This window comes from Engystomops pustulosus, chromosome 6 (assembly GCF_040894005.1).
Source record: "Engystomops pustulosus chromosome 6, aEngPut4.maternal, whole genome shotgun sequence".
Classification (NCBI taxonomy): Eukaryota; Metazoa; Chordata; class Amphibia; order Anura; family Leptodactylidae; genus Engystomops; species Engystomops pustulosus.
This window is the reverse complement of record NC_092416.1, coordinates 47477710-47492475: the sequence shown is the minus strand read 5'-3', so window position 1 is coordinate 47492475 and position 14766 is coordinate 47477710. Positions and strand designations below refer to the sequence as shown.

The window sequence follows — 14766 nt, the reverse complement described above, 5'->3', positions numbered from 1 at the left end:
GCAGAGCAATACCTCCAATGCTCAACGGCTCAAAATCAGTAGGTACCGTATTTTTCGGACTCTAAGGCGTACCGGATTATAAGGCGCACCATCAATAAATGGCTGCTAAAACGTCCATGTTCATATATAAGGCGCACTGGACTATAAGACGCACCATCAATAAATGCCTGCTAAAACGTCTAAGTTCATATATGAGGCGCACCCAATTATTAGGCGCACCTGATTATAAGGATGAATGACCAGCAGGTGGCAGACCTGTGCCCAGTTCAAGGCAGCTGTTGTCTGTAAGTACGGTTCATATATAAGGCGCAGTGGACTATAAGGCGCACCTTTGAATTCTGAGAAAATCAAGGATTTTTTGTGTGCCTTATAGTCCGAAAAATATGGTACTCGGGAAACCTGTGCATGGTAGTCTCACTAGAGTAGTGTTCACCCAGTAACATAAGTTATTAAATGGACCCAATGTCCCTCTGTCACATATGCAGGCTTTGTTAGACATCCTATATTTGGATCCAGCTTTGAATAACATCTCTTGTACTGATCCCCATATTCTACCCCAGAGATGTATTCACAAGATGTATTACTGGTTCAGTGTCCACATGGAGCTCATGTTGGCAATCAACTCAATTCTAAGAAGCTATTTTGGCAGGACCAAATACAAATTAGCATTTCCAAAGCATTTAAAGAATATCGGATTGTGGGAGACAGGGTGAGCAATGGGGTCATCAGGGTTTCACTACTAAAACTGATGACAGGCTCCCACACCAGTACTTTTACTGTTTTCCATTCAGTTTTTATTCTAAAAATCCATAGCTCATATCTTTATTAAATCACTTTAGCCTGCACCTTGCCAGGAGACTCACATGGGGCATGTTTTCTCTTCTCCAATGGCTCCATAAGTTCCCTCATTCCTCCCTATTCCTACATCTCTCTCAACAACCCATTACCCCATCCTTTAGGAATGGTGAAAACCTGACAGGTTCTCTTTAAAGGGGTTGTTTACAGCTTGACCATTGGGACCCCACCAATACCGGAACAGGAATCTGTTTTTGCCAATTTATGGAGCTGCAATTTTGGCATGTGTCTTGCTGACCCATTCAGTTTTATAGACAGTGGATGGAGCATCAAGACGCATGCTCACTCTCCCATTCCATTTTTTGGTTAGCATGGACGCTCATTCTTGTAAATGTGGGCTCCCAGCAGTTGGACACCCAGTGATAACCAAACGATACCACGTCCATGATCCTATTACCTATTTTGTAGAGAAAAGCTGAGCAACAGGACCACCCAGGTTCCTTTACACCCTAGACACCAGTAGTTTATACAATTTCCGAGCTCTTTAACTAGAAGTTCCTGTCTCTACAGAACAGGGCTAACTCTGCATTAAAATGAGGTTCTTAGGGGTATTTGTAATTGGGTCGGCTTATCTCTTCGCCTATTAGACAGTTTTCTTTATTTTCTCAGGAGGAAGTTGTATCTTGGCCCCAGAGAACTGGTTTACATAAATTACATTTTCTACGCATAGGCAATGTGTGGTCCATGTGGTCTATATGGTATTCGTTCCACACAGAGCCCCTTATTAGATGTCATACAACCACACACCCAGGCTCTTGAGCTAAAATACCTGAAAATAAAGGAATAAGTGAAAAATCACCATTTTAATGACGATGAATAGTTAATCTGCTCTCGGGGCACAGGGGAGGTGAATTAATTTTTCCTTTTTTTGTTATAGCAGAAAAGTGATTACTAAGGAGAAAAAGAAGCTTTTCTCAAATGGGTTTAAATGTGGAGGGAAATGTATGTATATATACAGAATGAGAGCTGATTTAAATGATACTACATCTTTTTGCTTTCCCTGCGGCACTGATATCCAAGTATTTACAGGCAAAGGGAAGCAGCTCTGCCAATGTCAGGTCCACAAGATGAATTCTATTAAAATATATTGAGTTGATGGCAGTTTTACATAATTTTCGTGGACGCTTTGCGATTGAGCAGATTTGTCCTGCATCTATTTGGAACTACCATTCCCGATATGACTTATTTACAGGGCTTGGAAATAATAAAGGGGATTTTTGTATTCTTTATTTGAATTCTTATTGCGGTTACTTATGATGTTTGTATAGGCTCTTAATGATATTTAAGACCTGAATTCATAATTCGAGTAATATTGTGTGCAATTATGGAAGGTTAGTGGCTATGAATTAGATTAGGATGGAAGGATCTTTAAAGAGGACCTGTGAGAGCGGAGTCCCACATGGGGTTTTTGTTGCGTTTTTAAATGCATCCAAAACGCAAGTGTATTTTGGACAACCCCCCCTCCCACTTGCATTTTGGATACTTTTAAAAATATGCATCAACAAATCCAAGTTGGAATCTGCCCTCAGGGTGATTTGGGACACTAAGGCCGACGGCACACATGGCGTTTTGAACAAGTTTTGGGGCCGTTTTTAAGCAGTCCGTTAAAAAACTCATGCGTTTTTGGAAAACACAACCGTTTTTGACCCGTTTTCAATAAGATAATCGGTAAAACCTGTTAAAAAATGGATACGTTTTCCAACGGACTGCTTAAAAATGGACCAAAAATGGGTTCAAAAGGCCATGAGTGCCACCAGCCTCAACCACCCACAGGTCCTTATTATCTAGTGGTTTAGGGTGCTGTCCCAACGGGGCGGGCCGCGACCCGATCGCATCAGCGTTTCTATGGAATGGGAATGAGCCGCTGGCGTAACGCGGCCCGCCCAGGTGGGTGCAGTTTGGTCTGCGTTTGCGTTTGAAAATGCCGCCAAAACGCAACGTGGGACAGCGCCCTTAGTGTCCCAAATCAATCTTTAGCAAGTCCCTTTTTGCCACTTATTAAAATAAAAAGTGGTTATACTTATCTTGGTCTGGTGCTGCCTGCGCCGTTGTGTAGTGAAGCTGGCGCACTACAGAGGGGCTACTACTACTCTTTTTTTAAATCCACTCCCTGTTTGGACACGTGGTGTTAATGTGTGTTTTTCGAAACATGTTAACAGCCTGATTAATGTCAACATTGTGTTAACAAAATTTGTTTACTATTGTATTTGTTGACATTGCATGCATTTTGTAAACACAATGTTGACAGCAATGCAAATCTCTTCTCAGCTGTTGTAATTACTTTCAGAATGCATGCTTTAATACCACGTGTGAATGCACCTTTAGGGCGCATTCACGTGATGCGTTGTGTCGCCTTGTGCGTTGAGTTTTTGACGCATTCCATTGGCTTCAGCCTTGATTACATGCTAAGGTTACATTGTGTTTCCACTGCATCTGCTAAAACGCAATGTAACCTTAGCATGTGATCAAGGCTGAAGCCAGTAGAATGCGTCAAAAACGCAACCCATAACGCAATGCAACACATCGTGTGAATGCGCCCTCAACCTGTTGCTCCATCAATTTAGAGGAACAGGACCCCGATATTCTGGATCAGACAGGGTCCCAGTCGTTGGATCCCCACTGTGAAAAGGGGAAACAATTACACTTGGGTCATATCCTTGTAGAGGTTTTTCAAAGGTTGAAAAACATGGCAGCTCTCTTCCGAAAAGCGCCACAACTGATCATTGGTATAGCAGCTCAGCTGTATAGAAAATAATGAAGATTAACTGCAATACCACACACTACCTGTTGGCAGTTGAGTATCTGTTTTTGGAAGAAAGCAGCCATGTTTTTCAACCTCCCCTTTAAGAGCTGTCAAACATGGAAGAGTTTGGGATAACAAACTTGGCTCACCCATTGTTAGGGCAAGTTCCTCTCTCCGTTTTCAACAGAGGTCTATCAGAGTATCAGTTTTAAGGTATCCGTTATTTTATAGCGATTCGTTTTTTAATTTCAACTAAAGGAATAAATAGAGAAAGGTCTAAAGGAAATGTAAAAACAGATACTAACAGACACCATTGCAAGTCTATTGAAATCATTGGGAAAAAACAGTATTAGGGTGATGCCACACGTGGCGTTTTGAACCCCTTTTTGGTCCGTTTTTAAGCAGTCCGTTAAAAAACTGATGCGTTTTTGAAAACCACATGCGTTTTATGAAAATGCATCCGTTTTTGACAGGTTTTACCAATTATCTTAATTAAAACTGGTCAAAAACGCATGCGTTTTTGACAGACTGCTTAAAAATGGACCACAAACGGGATCAAAACGCCATGTGTGGCATCACCTTTAGTAAATGCAATGGAAATACAACGTTACCTCAAAATTTTATCATAGGGGAAGCTGTTGGTTTGTGTTGCAAAACGCAATCAAAATGCACTGTGTGAACGCAGCCTCACAGACAAGAACAGGGTGCTATATGTGGCATACTGAAACTATCCACCACTAGTCCTGCATGTTGTAAAGCACATACCTGTAATGTAACAGCTCATGTCATTTGGTGAGGTAAAATCACTTATTGTTTTGGGCTTCTAAATCTACATTGTGTGGCTTTAGTCCTGTACCTGCTTACAACAGTTTACTTTGGGTAAATGAGAGGTGTAGCCCTTTAAGAAACCTGAACTTCCTGTGGAGATAGCAGCACCTGAGCCAGAACATGGTGATTGAAGGAAAATGGGTTTTGGTGTCCAGATTGCTGAATACAGCAAACAATGGTCCGATATGGTATGTGCACTTGTTTACTGCGGATAAAGAAGCGGATACGCAGCGACGGTAGGTGCATACCTTCTTAAAGTCATAGATGTGTGCCACAAAGTTTACATGGAGATTTTTTTCAGCACTTTTTTTTAATCTTTACTGGTTACCATCACAGATATTGATTTGAATGACTGTAAGGCCGCTGTCACATGTACCACTAGGCGCCCGTCATAACGCGACGCTAGCGCACAGGGGGCGGTTCTCGGCCCGAACGCACATGCGTTCCAGAGAAACGCATGCGATCGTCTTATCAATCGCATGCGTTTCCCTGTAAACGCATTGCATTCGGGCCAAGGACCTCCCCCTGTGCGCTAGTGTTGCGTTATGACGGACGCCTAGCGGTACGTGTGACCGCGGCCTAAGGGCGATAGCACACATGGAATTTGAATACCTTTTTGGCCAGTTTTAAGCAGTCCAGCAAAAAACGTTTTTTTTAAAACGGATTTGTCTGTTTTTGACAGGTTTGAATTAAGATAATTGGTCAAACCTTTCAAAAACAGATGCATTTTTTGACGGACTGCTTAAAACGGGCCAAAAACACGTTCAAAAAGCCACGTGTGCCATCACCCTTATGCTTCCTTTGCATTGTATCCCTTTTACTCGCTTTGTTTGCCAATGCGTTCACATGTGCTGGTTTCCTTATAGCATTTGAAGCATTTATTTATTTTTTTGTCATAAAACCACAGCACATATAATCAATTTGTACATGCTCTTTGCAGAAGTTTGTGTTTTGGCACCTGTAGATTTTGGAGCTACACAAACTGCAGATCAGTACATCTAGATTACAGGCAGGAGCATAACTACAGGGGTAGCAGCCATAGCAGCTGATATGGGGCCTACAGTGGCCCAGGGGGCCCAGCATCTAACCTGACACATTTAAAGAATGGAGGATGTACACCATTATATACATATTATGCTGTACATTGAGCAGCATATTTTTTAGTACATACATGTATGTGTGTATGTAATAATGTATAAATGTGTGAGTATACAAATATGTATATTTTATGAGGGTGTAGGGGGCCCTATTCAGACATCTATGGGGCGATGTCTCTCCAAGTTACGCCCCTGATTATAGGCTGGCCCCAACTTAAGGACACCCGACTTACAGACAACCTAATTACAGAAGGACCTCTCTGACAAGTGTTACCTCTGGTGAAGCTCTTTGGGTGCTCTTTCTTTAGTCCCAGCTGTAAAGTGTCTGTGGTGAAGTTTTTTTTTTTTTTTGATAATCCTTGTTCCCAGGACAGCACAGCAATTAGTATAAAAAAAATACCCATTCCAACTTACAAATTAAACTTAAGAACGTATCTATCTTGTACGTAACTAGGGGACTGCTAGGCATCAGTATTTAATTAACATGTGGTCTTCTGCACTCCATATAGATAAGTGCATGATGATGAATCTGTTTCAAACATGTCAGGTTTTTGATACGTGGCAGCGTAATACAGTAGCAGTATGGTGTATAGGGTTTATGACATTCCCATGCACTCATTGTAGAAAAAAATCTACATAAAGAAATGAAAAGTGTTAAACCTCCACCTCCAATATTGCGGTATTATACACATCAGAAACCAGCTTATTTTCCATGCTTTCGTAAAGGCTGTGAATACAGTATATACTCTCCCAATACCCCAGATGCTGGGGCCCCCCTTTACCCTGTGGGCCCAATATCGGCTGCTACCCCCTGTAGTTACGCGCCTTCCCCATGCCTCTCTATACTTCTGATTTTGTTCAGAATATAATGGAAACACAATTTTTCTCCATCCAGTTCTATATAATGGAGCTACCCTCCAAGCCATTTCTGATGAGATCAAATGAGGTCGGATGGCGCATGGTTTCATATGGAATATTTTTCTGTGTATTTTTTTTTTTTTTTTTTGTGAATATACCTTTAGGGCCAGGAGTTCGTACTCTGATGTTGAAATTAATTGTGTGCTTTAATCCTTCACATAAGCATTGCCCATTCCACGTAGTCGTTGGCGTTGCGTGCTTTCAATGCTTTGCCTGTCGCGGGCGGTCACGTGGAATTTGATTTTGTTGGCTTCTAGTACTAAAGAATGAACTGGCTGATTACCATAAATTATCATACATCTTTGAATGACTAATGGCGAAACATTTACATGCCGCTGATTAAAAATATGACTCTACGGGTTCTCCATGAAAAATATTATGTGAATCTGCTAAACAAGTACAAGGAGCTTAGTATAAACAGGTGCAACGTACCACGTTATAAATCAGCCGCCGTCCATCTTGAGGCGCTGTCACTTTTTTTTATTACAAAATTATTGAGCAGACCATGTTGCTTTTTATTATGCTTTCACATTTTTAGATTATGCTAATGAGGCTAAATCTTAATTGAAGCACAATTCCCACCTATTAAATATTCTTTGTGTTCCACATCAGATGCCGGATAATGTGTAATAAATCTACCACTCGGATATAATTTACTTACTGACTCGTGGAATTGGAGCGAAAGGGCTAAAGAGAAGGTTTTTGTGTGTGTTTTTTTTATAAAGAGCTTTGAGTAGGATTAAAATTTAGAAGTTAGGAATTTGCTTATGATATCCAATAAGAATACCTAAACATCCTGGGAATCGTCTCCCCGCTCTTTCGTCTGGAAGACTGTACTTTTAGATTTTGATAAGACTGCTAATCCTTTAGGTTTTGTTTTGCTTTGTAGCAGATTGTAGAAGATTTTGTGTAATATGGGTTATTTTTCCTACTTTGCATCTCAGTAAAAAATATTAACACTCTACTTTCAGACAACCTTAAAGGAAACCTACCATGTAGAATGGTCGGTGTAAGCTGTAAGTACCGGGCACCAGCTCAGGGTGAGCTGGTGCCGGTACTTACTTTCGTTAGTGTTATAAACCGTGGTATCGCGGTTTTAACACTTTTTAAACTTTAGAGCAGGAGAGGCTTCGGCGCTGCGCGCGACCGTGCGCGCGCAACATCTCCGCTATTTCCTATGTAGGCGCACGCACGATCGTGCGCATGCAGCGCCGAAGCCTGTTCTGGTCTAGAGTTTAAAAAGTGTTAAAACCGCGATACCGCAGTTTATAACACTAACGAAAGTAAGTACCGGCACCAGCTCACCCTGAGCTGGTGCTCGGTACTTACAGCTTACCCCTGCCATTCTAAATGGTAGGTTTCCTTTAAAACAACCTTTCCCTTTTAATTTTTTTTTTTTTTTTTTTATGTAAAGGAAAAAAAAATATGTTGGGAAGGGGTTTATCAGGGTATACAAGACCTGAAATTGTCCCAATTATCAGTCGCAGGAATTGTGACTATTCTCCATGCCAAGTAGGCTTGAAAGGGGCTGTTCTTGGTTGTGGGGTGGTTCAGCATGGGGTGTTCCTGCCCCCTAGAGCTGGCACTGGTTCTTCTGCAATTTATACCAGGCAGGACCTGACGTACAATTGCCCCATGGATATATCAAGAGGCCAGAGCCTCTAAATATATCTGGTGCGTGCACGTGAGTGGGATTATCATCATCCACTGGACAAATAGGTTGAGTTCTGAGTTGTGTACAGTTGACAACCCACATGAGCCAGACAAAGAACACAGTTTCTTCTATTTGTCAGGTGATCAGGAGTCTATGGAAATGTTAAACGGTCTGACACCCTCATGATCAATGTACAGGGCTGTGCTGGAGAGACTGTTTAAAAGCGTTGCTACTTGTCTGAAAAACTGTAGTATTTCAGCTGATTGATCGGTGTGCAGGGTGTCCATTACTAAAGAAATCCTTCTTACCCCTTTAACATATATTCCCTCGGTATTCATTGAGTTACTTGTAGAGATGCTCCGGTTGAAATGCCCCAAACTCAAAGATATTTCTGTTTGTTTGCCCAACGTCATGACTTGGTGTAAAATCATAAGAAAAGCCAAATTTACAATAATTATGTTTTTAGGATTCTGTGAGCCACTACATTGTTTTCATCTAACTCTACTGGCTATTGGACATGGAGGAGAATTGCTGACATGGCTTGTGGCCACCACAAACTGGTGAAAATGTTTACGCAGTGTATACTTGTATTATATCACTGTTGTATAGTAGTATTTAAGCATGGCTCTTGATAGCAGTATACTGGATATTTGTGATGTATGCTGGTGTGGTGGCACTATATAACACTATTATTGATGTACCAATCAGTATTATTCGGTTAAATCATGGCACCACTATTTGGGATTTTTATTTAAACACTGCATGATAGGTCACCTTTTTGGAGAGAGGACACTAATAAAATGAGACTGTTCCCTGCAGCCTCCTCTGTGATCTTGCGCTCGTTGTCTTTCCCGGAATGCCAACAAATGCGGTGGGAGTCCTTCTCGCATTGTCTCGGGTGCCATCGTCTAAGCAACCAGGTAGGCTCTAGGTCACTCAAAGGATGCAGGCAACAAAAACATAGTGGCCTGCATCCTGTGATCAGCGATGTGTGTACCTTAAAGATGCAAACAGCACTCATCACTATTGAGTTAGGAAGGTGTTGGACGGGAAGGGGGGGGGGGGATTGTGGGCTCTGTGACTCCTGCGGGCCCCCCATTTCTGGGGGAGAGGCCCAGTAACACATCCCTGCTGGACAACCCCATGATGGCGTTATTCGCTTCTTTAATTCAAACTTCCCACTCGCATCTCCAGGACTTCTCCCGAGCTGCACCAATTCTCTGGAATGTCCTACCATGTACTTTCTGACAAATTCCCAACTACCAAAATTTCAAACCTGCCCCAAAAGCCCATCTCTTCAAACAGGCCTTTCATGTTCCCTAACTGCATGTAACTTTCACTCTTTTCACTAACCAACCCCTTGTACTCCCCCTGTCTGTTATCTTTCCGCAATAATATACAGGTTATTCTTCTTGCCTATGCACCTTGGATGTACATAAAGATGGCAGCTACTGACTGGCTCATCATGCAGCATTATATATTAAATTATTTTACTTATTTATTCTGATACCTCATAGACTTTCATCTTCCCATTTTATTTCTCTGTATTTTCTTATCTTGTCTAAATATGTACCCCATGATTTGTAAGGCGCTGCAGTATATGAGGGCGATATATAAAGATTTATTATTGTGTAGGTGATGGCCACCTTGGGTAGACAGGGGTTCGTGTGGTTTTACTATGGATAAAATGGGTTGGAGCCTTTAGCAGTCTCATCTGCAGCCTCAAATATACTATGCAAGTTATATGTAGTCATTTTCCAATCATTTAACACCTACCAGAAAGCAATGTAGTAGAATAATATATAAAAATTGTACAAATTATTTTTCCTTATTTCTGAATCGGACTGTGTTCACCTCCTGTAGCCTCGATTTTTCTATTCATTTGCATTCACCACAACCCGCTGAAACCAATTTGTGAGAATCCTCCCTCTGCGTTGAGAAATATAAATGTTTTGTAAATGTGAAATTTGTTTTGTCTGTGGAACAATATAAGTCACTAATGGGCAGATATACTGCGCTGAATCACAGGCGGGCAATCCTAGGGGGAATCTGTGCACATTGCTGAACCCGTACGGCAATGATAAGAATTATTTTTATTTTTTTTATATATCATTTCAATATAGACTTTATTGTGGAGGGGAAAATAGAAGAAATATACAATTTAGATATCAACTATGTTGAACAATGCTGATTATTCAGATATGTGTTTTCATTTGAACAATAGAAAAGGTCATCAAATTCAAGAGAAGGGATATAAAAGTATATCAAAGTGTCCCTCAAAATCCATCATCTGGCCCCATCTGTTATCAGGTGCATGCTGGGCATTTTTTCTCTCTGTTTGCTGTGAAAATGTCCTGCTAAGCTTTGAAGTGTAGATTATGGTGTTGGCTGAGGAAGAAAGGTACTGAATATGTTATCTATATCCCCTGTCTAAGGCCAGTTGCCCATGAACCAAAACGTCAAATCATATGGCTTTGTTCAGTAAAAGACGTCTGATTTTCAGACCATCCGTTTTTGTAGTACTAGTGTCGTCTGAGTTTTCACATCCTGATTTTTACAGCCCTGAGCTATCTTGTCTTGAAACATGCATGAAACACTGACCACACTAGGATGGCACCTAAAATGTGTTTTTTTTTTTTTTTTTTTCCCACCCATTGATTTTTAACATGCAGATTATTGCACGCTGCATTTTTCTCTGATGGGATCAATGGACCTAGAATATGCGTATCACAATATTCTATCTATGAGCCTGAGATCTACCCCAGCGAGTTCCATTGTAGACTCGGACAGTACGAGAAAGTGGTTCATACTTCTTGTAATCCAGGCCACTTGATTGCAGGAAAAAAAGGGCAATTGAAACGGTAGGGAGACACCTCGTGGTAAGTATAAATGTATCAAATTGCCATAAAACACAACAGACCTATACCATATACTAAGACTTAATAGATGAAACTCACAATTTAACTGCCCACTAACGGGTAAAGTAAATACAAACAAACTGTGTGTGTGAGAGAGATGAGCTAGTGCTCAACATCCATCTTGTCCCCCTATCAGCCATTTTATGTATCTTCTGCAGTTTACCCAGAAGTAGCTATTCCCTGAAAGTCGCCACAAGATGAGCACTAAGGCGTCCCTGATCTCTAGTGAGTGAAATGAAAATTTTTTTTTTTTTTTGGGCTACCTCCTTGGTAAGCTTCTTCCATACAAAATATTCTTGTGTTTCTTATTACCCTTTGATATTGAACAAAATGTCATAATCTGGCACCATGAGGTTGCTATTACAGGATTATAGATTTACCATCCTTCTATTACACAAGAGCGGCAAGTAATTCCCATCCATGGAATCGCTGAAATATTTTTACCAAGGATGAACCTATTAAGTGGGACGCACATAAAGCCATATGTGGTCCTCAGACGCCCTACTTAAACCAGGGTGACAGGAGGCTACTAAACTGGCTGTGAACCTTGACATAGTTCTTTGTGTAATTGAGCAAAACCTAAATATCTGGGCTCCTGGGAGAGACTTGCAATGAAGCCGCGAAGAAAAGTGGGACAACAAGGAGAGAGAACTTACACTTTTGAAAATATATTGTTTGCATTCTACGCTCCTCAGTTGATATCCGTGTTCTGCCTCATCTAAGATGGTTACACCCTGGCTATATGTCTGTTGTAAGAATCCTTGACTGTGTAATTTAAGACCCATAATGACAAGGTACCTGTCTGTAAGGTACAGTTACTCTTGGAAATCCCACATTCCTTTAGGTATCAGCTAAATGCCAGATGAATCCTCTGAAGAGTCTACATAATGAGGCCGCTATGCAGGTTCCTTGTAAGAACTGCTATGTTAGCAGATTTGGAAGAAATATTCTGGGATCTATTCCACTTTACTCGTATATAATCCAATATTGTTTTATTCCGTGTGCTATATTTATTTTTATTGGTTACTACAAATCTGATTCGGAGCAGCATTTTTCATCTCAATGTGCCATCTTTGGATCTATTTTAATAAATGGGGCTTTTCATACATCATTTTTTTTTTCATAAATGTGTAAATTTGTAGGAATATTGATAATGTCCATAGGTCAGTTAGCACTACTGTTGGTTAGCACTACTTTTTCTAAATGTCATAGCTGTTGGTTGGTATCTTTGTTAAAGGCCAGAGTATTTCCACATGTCCTCTGGATCACAGTGAATCAACATTCAGGTGTGGAAGAACAGCTATAGATTGACATCTTTGATATGTTTTTCTAATCTGGGCATATATGAGCTTCCTTTATGACCTCAGCCCCCCAACAAGTGTAAGGATTTTGGCTGCTGTGCTATATACCCATTGGGGCCTAGTGGAAAGTAAAGAGACTATAGCGATTATCTGAATGGTGTGCTCTCTTCAAAATACAAATCCAGGACAACCCCTTTGAAAGGGTTGAATTGAGCAGCGGGTTTGACATGCACACTACCGCTCCATTCACTACTTATGGTACTGATGGCGAGTTGCTGAGCATACGCTTTGCTTTCTCAATTTGTGGCATTGAGATGGATAGAGTGGAAGGAGGATGTGTAACCAGCTGCTTTGTTCATTTTGGGGGTGGAACCCCACCGATCACCAAATTATCCCCTGAATTGTTGAGGCATAGTTACTTGTTCAGAATTAGTCTTAATGCCCTAAACTGGGACAATCGTTGGCCGATCTGCACTCATTTCATATCCATGTGCTCTGATGAGTTGCATCCATGTGACGTGTATTATGCTTTTCGCATTTGTTAAAAAACATTAAAGAATTTCAAGTTTTTATTCTAGCAACCATCTATTTTTCCATACTTGTGCAGTTTGGTTTTTTTGCACACCCGGGTCAGTGAAAACGGTTCAGACTATGACACGCTCAACATTTTAATAGATGGTCAGTTAAAAAAAATGGATGTGTGCACTGATCAATATAAGTCTCATACTATATTTAACGTTCGGTTTTAATGTTTGTATAAGTCCTTATGGCCTCTTTTGGGATTTATGAATAAGCAAGGTCAGGGGGACAATCTTAGTGGTCATATATGCTTCTTATTTACGGCAGAGTTTTCACTTCAAACTATACATCTATATATAATAGAAAAAACTCTTTACTCTATAACCCTTTGACTTCAAACCCAAGAGACCTTTATATAAGGCATAAATGCCGTAAGAATAGAAACATATTATAATAGGCTTATTTCCTAAGTACGTCTGCTCAGTGTGTTTCAGGAATAGGAGTAAGAGGGATTTTCCCACATTAACCCCTCTTAAAGTACGTACAGCGCAGCCACTTATCAAATCCTCTGGTTGAAAACATGCGATGGACTCGGATGACACCACTTTATACAGGTTAGAGTGTAATTTCTCATCGCTCCGTCCTCCATAGACATAACATGAGAGCTTTTATAAGATCCGATGTCTACTTAGACACCTGAGCACAGCTATTTACACCCTGTGCAATATAAATAAACCACCTGAGCAGCAAAATATAGGCCCAAGTAATAACAGTTATATATAGTCTACTCGGCAGACATAGCAGGGCTGTATTCTCTTTTTTTTGGTTTGCAAAGAGCTGCAGGTACATCTAAAATCACATAGTACCAACAGGTGGTTTCCAAATGTTAGATGACACCTTCAACTAATACATCCACACAGCTTATGAGAATAAGACATGTGATGCATGAAGATAACCTGCATACATTTAAGTTACTTTTGAAGCTATTTTCATAAATGGGGGGTGAGGGGGGGGGGGGACGGTAGGAAAGCTTCAAAGGTTTGGCTTAAAGGGAGTCTACTACCTTGAACCAAGTATTCTAATCTGCTGAAGCTGTTATAACATACAACATACCTTTTTTTATTCTATTATGCCATTTCCACAATAACTCCCATTTTAATTCATATGTTAATGGGGCAGGTTGTGTGCTAAGGTTGCATCCTTGGCACCCAGGACAGTGTTTTTTTCTGACTAAATTGCGTCACTTTTTGTCTGGTGTTGCCCCATGCTTCTCACAAGGTAAATCTGCTGCTTATCAGATGGTAGTGATCTAGGTCTAAGGACTCATCCCGAGTGATTTGACTGCCTCATTAGCATATGGAGTAAAATCAGAATATCTCAGAAATTATTTTTGAAATCATAGTACATTACGATACGTTGCCAGCAGATTATAATAATTGAAGTTTGGTAGATCCCTTTTAAAGTTGTCAAACTGAATCAAAATTATTCTTGTGGCCTAATGGGTGATGTAAACATATAATATATATACTAAAGATGCAACTGATCCATTTGCTACTGTGAGAAATTTGGTAAATTTTTTGACTTATTAAATTTTACAATGAAATGTTGACCTCTGAGTATACGTTCAGGCTTTTGGAATTTATGGACAAGCCCTTGTTGAGCCCAAGTTGACCCAAACACCTTCCCGATATTTTCAACCCATCAGTAATATCTACCACGAGATAATCCAGTAGTTAATTTCGAATGAAAGAACACCTGCTCGTGGTCAACTCTTTTAGTCATGTAAAACACAATGCAACACAAGATGGTATAATTGTGACTCAATCCATTCATAGACTCTCCTGAGAACCCTACTAATTGAGTTTCCATTTGGAATGTCTTGAGCATTTTCATTCCTCTTGGGATAGATGACACCATCACCAGAAATAGTTAA

General features: G+C 40.5%; 1 protein-coding gene and 1 long non-coding RNA gene across 14 annotated transcripts in view; one reads left to right on the top strand and one right to left on the bottom strand.

Annotated features, from left to right (window-relative positions):
- The window catches only part of LOC140135022 (uncharacterized), a 58225-nt gene extending 53748 nt beyond the window's left edge, over positions 1–4477 (bottom strand). The window contains exon 1 of the long non-coding RNA XR_011856449.1: positions 4364–4477. This is a non-coding gene — a long non-coding RNA (uncharacterized lncRNA). The remainder of the gene's footprint in view (positions 1–4363) is intronic.
- The window catches only part of PLCH2 (phospholipase C eta 2), a 483181-nt gene that overhangs the window by 308161 nt on the left and 160254 nt on the right, over positions 1–14766 (top strand). Inside the window, exon 1 of one of the 13 annotated variants that reach the window (XM_072155953.1) lies at positions 4527–4662. The exons of 11 other annotated variants lie outside the window; for them this stretch is intronic. In XM_072155953.1, the coding sequence (XP_072012054.1) occupies positions 4602–4662 (61 nt within the window). In that variant the 5' untranslated portion in view covers positions 4527–4601. Of the gene's footprint in view, positions 1–4526; positions 4663–13405; positions 13448–14766 lie in introns of those variants that run through there. One more of the 13 variants, XM_072155956.1, reaches the window with a different exon arrangement.